The sequence below is a fragment of the Chiloscyllium plagiosum genome, chromosome 20 (assembly GCF_004010195.1).
Source record: "Chiloscyllium plagiosum isolate BGI_BamShark_2017 chromosome 20, ASM401019v2, whole genome shotgun sequence".
Classification (NCBI taxonomy): Eukaryota; Metazoa; Chordata; class Chondrichthyes; order Orectolobiformes; family Hemiscylliidae; genus Chiloscyllium; species Chiloscyllium plagiosum.
The window spans coordinates 55,136,260-55,143,327 of record NC_057729.1 but is presented as its reverse complement, the minus strand read 5'-3'; the positions used below and the strand labels follow the sequence as shown (position 1 = coordinate 55,143,327).

The following is a 7,068-nucleotide window of genomic DNA, read 5'->3' as shown; positions in this document are numbered from 1 at the left end:
TCCACTTTCAAGGAGCTATGAACCTGCACTCCAAGGTCTTTTGTTCAGCAACACTCCCTAGGACCTTATCATTAAGTGTATAAGTCCTGCTAAGATTTGCTTTCCCAAAATGCAGCACCTCGCATTTATCTGAATTAAACTTCATCTGCCACTTGTCAGCCCACTGGCCAATCTGGTCAAGATCACGTTGCAGTCTAAGGTAACTTTCTTCACTGTCCACTACACCCCCAATTTTGGTGACATCTGCAAACTTACTAACTGTACCTCTTATGCTCGCATCCAAATCATTTATATAAATGATAAAAAGTAGTGGACCCAGCACCGATCCTTGTGGCATTCCACTGGTCACAGGCCTCCAGTCTGAAAAACAACCCTCCACCATCACCCTCTGTCTTCTACCTTTGAGCCAGTTCTGTATCTGAATGGTGAGTTCTCCCTATATTCCATGAGATCTAACCTTGCTAAACAGTCTCCCATGTCGAACGTCTTTATGAAGTCCATATAGATCACGTCCACCATTCTGCCCTCATCAATCCTCTTTGTTACTTCTTCAAAAAACTCACATCAAGTTTGTGAAACAGGATTTCCCACGCACAAAGCCATGTTGACTATCCCTAATCAGTCCTTGCCTTTCCAAATATATGTACATCCTGTCCCTCAGGATTCCACCCAACAATTCGCCCACCACCGACGTCGGGCTCACTGGTCTATAGTTCCCTGGCTTGTCCTTACCACCTTTCTTAAATAGTGGCACTACGTTTGCCAACCTCCAGTCTTCCGGCACCTCACCTGTGACAAATATCTCAGTAAGAGGCTTAGCAATCACTTCTCTAGCTTCCCACACAGTTCAAGGGTACACCTGATCCACTTTTATGCATTTCAAGACATCCAGCACTTCCTCCTCTGTAATATGGACATTTTTCAAGACGTCACCACCTGTTTCCCTACATTCTATATCTTCTATGTCCTTTTCCACAGTAAATACTGATGCAAAATACTCGCTTTGTATCTCCCCCATGTTCTGCAGCTCCACACAAAGGCCGCCTTGCTGATCTTTGAGGGGCCCTATTCCCTCCCTCGTTAGCCTTTTGTCCTTAATATATTTGTAAAAGCCCTCTGGATCTTCTTAATTGTATTTGCCAAAGCTATCTCATGTCCCCTTTTTGCCCTCCTGATTTCTCTTAAATATACCCTTACTGCCTTTATCTTCTAAGGATTCACTCGATCTATCCTGTCTATGCCTAACATATGCTTCCTTCTTTTTCTTAACCACACCCTCAATTTCTTTAGTCATCCAGCATTCCGTATACCTACAAGCCTTTCTGAAGGATTCCCATTTTCCAGACGTCGCTTTACCTGCGAACAGCTGCCCCCAATCAGCTTTTGAAAGTTCTTGCCTAATACCGTCAAAATTGGCCTTTCTCCCATTTAGAGCTTCAACTTTTAGATCTGGTCTATCCTTTTCCATCATTATTATAAATCTAACAGAATTACGGTCGCTGGCTCCAAAGTCCTCCCCCACTGACACCTCAGTCACCTTACTTCCCAAAAGTAGGTCAAGTTTTGCACCTTCTCTGGTGATCATCCCTTCCTTATTTCTCAGTTCCACCCAAATAACTTCCCTGGATGTATTTCCAGGAATATCCTCCCTCAGTACAGTTGTAACGCTATCCCTTATTAAAAACGCCACTCCCCCATCTCTCTTGCCTCCCTTCTATTCTTCCTGTAGCATTTGTATCCTGGAACATTAAGCTGCCAGTCCTGTTCATCCCTGAGCCACGTTTCTGTAATCGCTATATTATCCCAGTCCCATGTTCCTAACCATGCCGAGTTCATCTGCCTTCCCTGTTAGGCCACTTGCATGGAAATAATTGCAGTTTAATTTATCAATGTTGAAATCAGTAATGAGCTGGATTTAATGAATAATCTAAGAGTGCATGAACAGTTATGAAATAATGATCAATGTGGCATTTAAAAGCAAAAAGCATGAATTAGTGACTGGTGTTTTAGATTTAGACAAGGCCAGATTTAACAAGACGTGAGAGAGACTGCCCTCAGTAAACTGGGAAAATCTGCTCAGGGCTGTAACAACTGAAGAACACTGGAGGATGTTTAAAGAGACATTTATCGTTTATACCTGAGAAGGAAAAGCTCCATGTCACAGATAAAATAGCCATGGACAACTGGAGAGATAAGAGTCAGCATAAAACTAGAACAAAGAGCTTAGAAAATGCGTAAAATAGCACAGACCTGCTGAATGGAAAAGATAAAAAGACCAACAAAGGGCCACAAATCAGCTTATAACAGTTACTAAAAAGGATTATGAAAGGAAACTTGCCAGGGACATCAAAATCAATAAGAAATGTTATAGTTATATCAAGGGAAAGCATGTGAACAGCAGCAATGTTGACTCACTAAAGGCTGAAAGTGGGAATATTGTTAATGTCTGTGGGAAATGGCAGACACATTCAATAATTACTTTGCCTCAGTATTTACGTAAAAAAGGAGGATAGCTTTCCAGAAGTCCAGAAGGAAATTAATAAAGGATTGGGAACAGGGACAGAATAAAATTAACATAAAACATTAATGAGCAGATTAATAGAATTATAGAGAGTGACAAATCCCTGGGACCTGACAGTTTCTATCCAAGGGCATTAAAGCAAGTAGGGAAAAACAGTGTAGATGCCCTGACTATAATCTTTCAGAGGCTCCTTAATATAGCTGTTGTTCCTCTGGGTTGGTAATTTGAACGTGTTCCTCTGCTTTTTAAGGAGGGTGAAAGAGAAAACTGAATGAATATAGGCCAATTATTCTCACATCTGTGGTGAAGAAATTGTTGGAGTCTATATCAAAGATGAGGTAATTAAATACCTCAAAAATGTTTAATTAATCAAGGAGAGCACCACCATAGATTCATGACTGGTAGATCAAGCCTGACAAACCTCAGTGGAAAGGGAAATGTCTACGGACTTCCGGAAGGCATTCGCTAAGTCCCATAGCAGGGCCTCAAACTAAGGTAGAAGCTCATGGAATTGAAGGCAACTTACTGACGTGGCTGAGAATTTGGTTGAGTGGCAGGTGAAAGTAGATAGAATGGGTAGGTACTCAAGTATGACCAGCCGTGTCTCACAATGATCTATGTTAGGGCCTCAATTATTCACATTATTTATAAATAACTTGGATAATGGCATAGAAAGTTATATGTCCAAATTTGCTGATGAGAAAATTAGGCAGCATTATAGACAGTGGAGATGATAGCACAGAATTACAAAAGGATATTGACAGACTAAATGAATGGGCAAAACTGTGGCAGATGATGTTCAATGTAAGCAAGTATCAGGTTATTCTTTTTGGATCAAGAGGATAGATCTGGAGTACTTTTCATTTGGTATGAAGTTGAATACAGTGAATGTCCAAAGAGATGTAGGATTCAGATACATAGATCGTTAAAATTTTACAAAAATGTGCAGAAAATAATCAAGAAAGTTAGTGGCATGTTTGTTTTTATACCTAGGGGACTGGAGTACAATGATACAGACATTATGGTGTAGTTATACAAAAGCTCTGTTAGACCTCACTTGAAGTACTGCAAATAGATCTGGGCACCTCAGCCTTAGGAAGGATATAGTGGGCTGGAGGTAGATTTACAAGAATACTACTGCACCTCAGGGGTTAAGTTTGAGGAGAGATTGTACAAATTAGGCCTTTATTTCTGTAATATTTAGAAGGTTAAGGGATGATCTGGTGGAAGTCTTCAAGATATTAACAGGGAAAGACAGAGTTGATGAAGATAAACTATTCGCACTGGTTGGGGATTCTAGAATTAGGGAGAATCTGACCGTTCAGGAGAGATGTTAGGAAGCACTTCGACACACAAAGGGTGGGAGGGGTTTGGAACTCTTTCACCACTGGCAGTGGATGTTGGATCAGTTGTTAATTTTAAATCTGAGACAGATAAAGTTTTGTTAAGCAAAATTATTAAGGGATATGGGCCAAAGGCAGGTATATGGACTTCAGGCCACAGTTCAGCCATGAGCTCACTAAATGGTGGGACTTGCTCAAGGGGCTGAATGGCCTATTCATGTGCTATGTTCCTATATTGGCTTTCGTAAGTTTCAGTGTTTGATGCACTCACCTCATCAAAGTCTTCACCAAAACCGACTGGTTTGGAAATAGCTTCAGAGATTTCCTGTGCCAATTCCTGTTGCTCTGTGATGTCCTGCATTAGCTCATCTACTTTGTCAATGTCCCTTTTAAAAAACAAATGATACATCATTCAAATCAACTTGATGCAGCAAAACAAAAGATCAAATGCTGTTACTATCTAGTTCACAGTACGTTGGGAAAACAGAGGGGGTTTTGCCAGTTCACTAGATATGTTTTTACAATGGGTTATGATGATGTGGAGTGCACCACCTGACAGCATATTCATAGTAAATGACAAAAAGGAAATGGATAAATACTTGAAGAGGAAATGTGTGCATAACAATGACAACTGGGACGATTCAGTAATTTTCTCAGAAAACTGGCAGGAAACTGACAAACTGAATGATATTCTTTACTGCATGAGTCTATGTTGAACCGAGCAACCTCAGTTTATGACCATAGTATTTACAAGTGACCAGCTTTACAATTGATAAACAGGTTAAATCGGGATACCTCTTGACCACCAATGGGAGAAAAGCAGAAGAGAAAATAAGTTATTTAAAAGGATATTTTGTAAACATTGGAACTTTCAGCCTTGGGGAGATGTTGTTAGTGTGACACAGACTAGAGACTCCCAGCTCACACCTTGATTTCTGCTGAGGTAGCCCATGGTGGCATTTGAACTGCTGTAATTGTCTCTCAGCAATTCTAGGTTGTGGAAAGGGGGCAAACTATAGAATGAGAAAAAGTAGGTAAAATCAGCTCAGGCTTCCAAATCTGATGACTAAAAAGCACACACCACTGTCTTACGTTAGTTTGGAGTATTTACAGCAGAGAAACCAGCCATTCAGCTAGCTGAGCTACGCTGGGTCTCCTTTGACTTCCTCATTTTACCTCATTGCCTTTGGGGGTAGGTGACAAAGTTAGGTATAGCCTCATTTAAAAACATGAAACGTAGAATATTATGGATGCTCAAACCACAGGCAAATCAATTTGAATAGGCCAAGCACATCTTACAAACAACATATCTGCCTCTTCTTTCTTCCCTTATGTGCTTCTATCTAGTGTCTATTGGGACTCACTCAAATGTGAAAGGAATGGCAATTTTGGATAAATTGCTCCCCGACTGAGCAAAAGCATCAAAGCCTAGTGCTGCCCTCTGCTGCTAGTTTGCAATATAAACTAGTTTAGTTGCACACTGGGTTGTACATTCAGTTAGGTGATCACAGGTTTAACTCGCTCTAATCTCAGTGGAGCTCTGCACAGGCAATAGCGAAGATGCAGTGATGACCATGTGTCAGGTCATTATCCAGGAACAGGATCGTCGACTCCACAGGGTGGCCCTGGCAGATCCCAAACTCGGCATCAGTGAGCAGGTGCTGCTTGATGTCACCTTCCACCACTTTACTGATGATTAAAAGACTGATGAGGTGGCAACTGCCTAGGTTGGATTGGATCTGTACATGACACACCTATGTAATTTTCCACTCTCTGGTGGATGCCAGTGTTGTAGCTGTACTGGAATAGCTTGGCTAGGCACGCAGAAAGTTCTGCGGCATGAATCTACAGTACTATCACCAGAATATTGTCAGTACCCAGTACATTCAGCGGCTTCTTGAAATCTCATGGAGTGCACGGAATTGGGTGAAGACTGACATCTATAATACCAGAGACCCCAGAGCAGGTCAAGATGGATCACTCACTGAGCATTGCTGGCTGTGCATTACTGTATTGGGCTCCCACATAGGTGAAACGGGGATATTTAACTGGAGAAAAAGGCTCAAGTGTTTATTTAAAATTGTCATTCATGTGGCTACAAGAACACAGCAGAGTCTTGGAATCCTTCAGTGAGTAAATCGTCCCCAAAGCCTATCATTACAAGTCAGGAGTGTGATGGGATAGACAATAGGTGCAGGAGTAGGCCATTCTGCCCTTCGAGCCTGCACCGCCATTCAATATAATCACGGCTGATCATCCTTAATCAGTATCCTGTTCCTGCCTTATCTCCATAACCCTAGATTCCACAATCCTTGAGAGCTCTTTCTTAAATGAATCCAGAGACTGGGCCTCCACTGCCCTCTGGGGCAGAGCATTCCACACAGCCACCACTCTCTGGGTGAAGAAGTTTCTCCTCATCTCTGTCCTAAATGGTCTACCCCGTATTTTTTAGCTGTGTCCTCTGGTTCGGGACTCACCCATCAGCAGAAATAGGTTTCCTGCCTCCAGAGTGTCCAATCCTTTCATAATCTTATATGTCTCAATCAGATCCCTTCTTGGTCTTCTAAACTCAAGGATGTACAAGCCCAGTCGCTCCAGTCTTTCAGTGTAAGGCAATCCCACCATTCCAGGAATTGACCTCGTGAACCTATGCTGCACTCCCTCAATAGCCAGAATGTCTTTCCTCAAATTTGGAGACCAGAACTGCACACAGTACTCCAGGTGTGGTCTCACCAGGGCCCTGTACAGCTGCAGAAGAACCTCTTTGCTTCTATACTCAATCCCTCTTGTTATGAAGGCCAGCATGCTATTAGCCTTCTGCACTACCTGCAGTACCTGCATGCTTACCTTCATTGACTACAAAGATCCCTTTGTACTGCCCCTTTACCTAAATTGATTCCACTTAGGTGGTAATCTGCCTTCCTGTTCTTGCCACCAAAGTGGATAAGGATCCATTTATCCACGTGAAAGTGCATCTGCCATGCATCTGAGCACTCACCTAACTTGTCCAGGTCACCCTGTAATCTCCTAACATCCTCATCACAATTCACCCTGACACCCAGCTTAGTAACATCAGCAAATTTGCTCAAGTTATTACTAATACCATCTTCTATATCATTATCATATATTGTAAAAAGCTGCGGTCCCAGCACGGATCCCTGCGGTACCCCACTGGTCACTGCCTGCCATTCCAAAATGGAGCCG

The 7,068-nt window shown here is 42.1% G+C and overlaps 1 protein-coding gene across 2 annotated transcripts in view; it reads right to left on the bottom strand.

Annotated features, from left to right (window-relative positions):
- chmp4ba (charged multivesicular body protein 4Ba) overlaps positions 1–7,068 on the bottom strand; it is a 60,101-nt gene that overhangs the window by 10,916 nt on the left and 42,117 nt on the right. For both annotated transcript variants that reach the window (XM_043710869.1, XM_043710871.1), the window contains exon 3: positions 4,136–4,250. In XM_043710869.1, the coding sequence (XP_043566804.1) occupies positions 4,136–4,250 (115 nt within the window). The remainder of the gene's footprint in view (positions 1–4,135; positions 4,251–7,068) is intronic.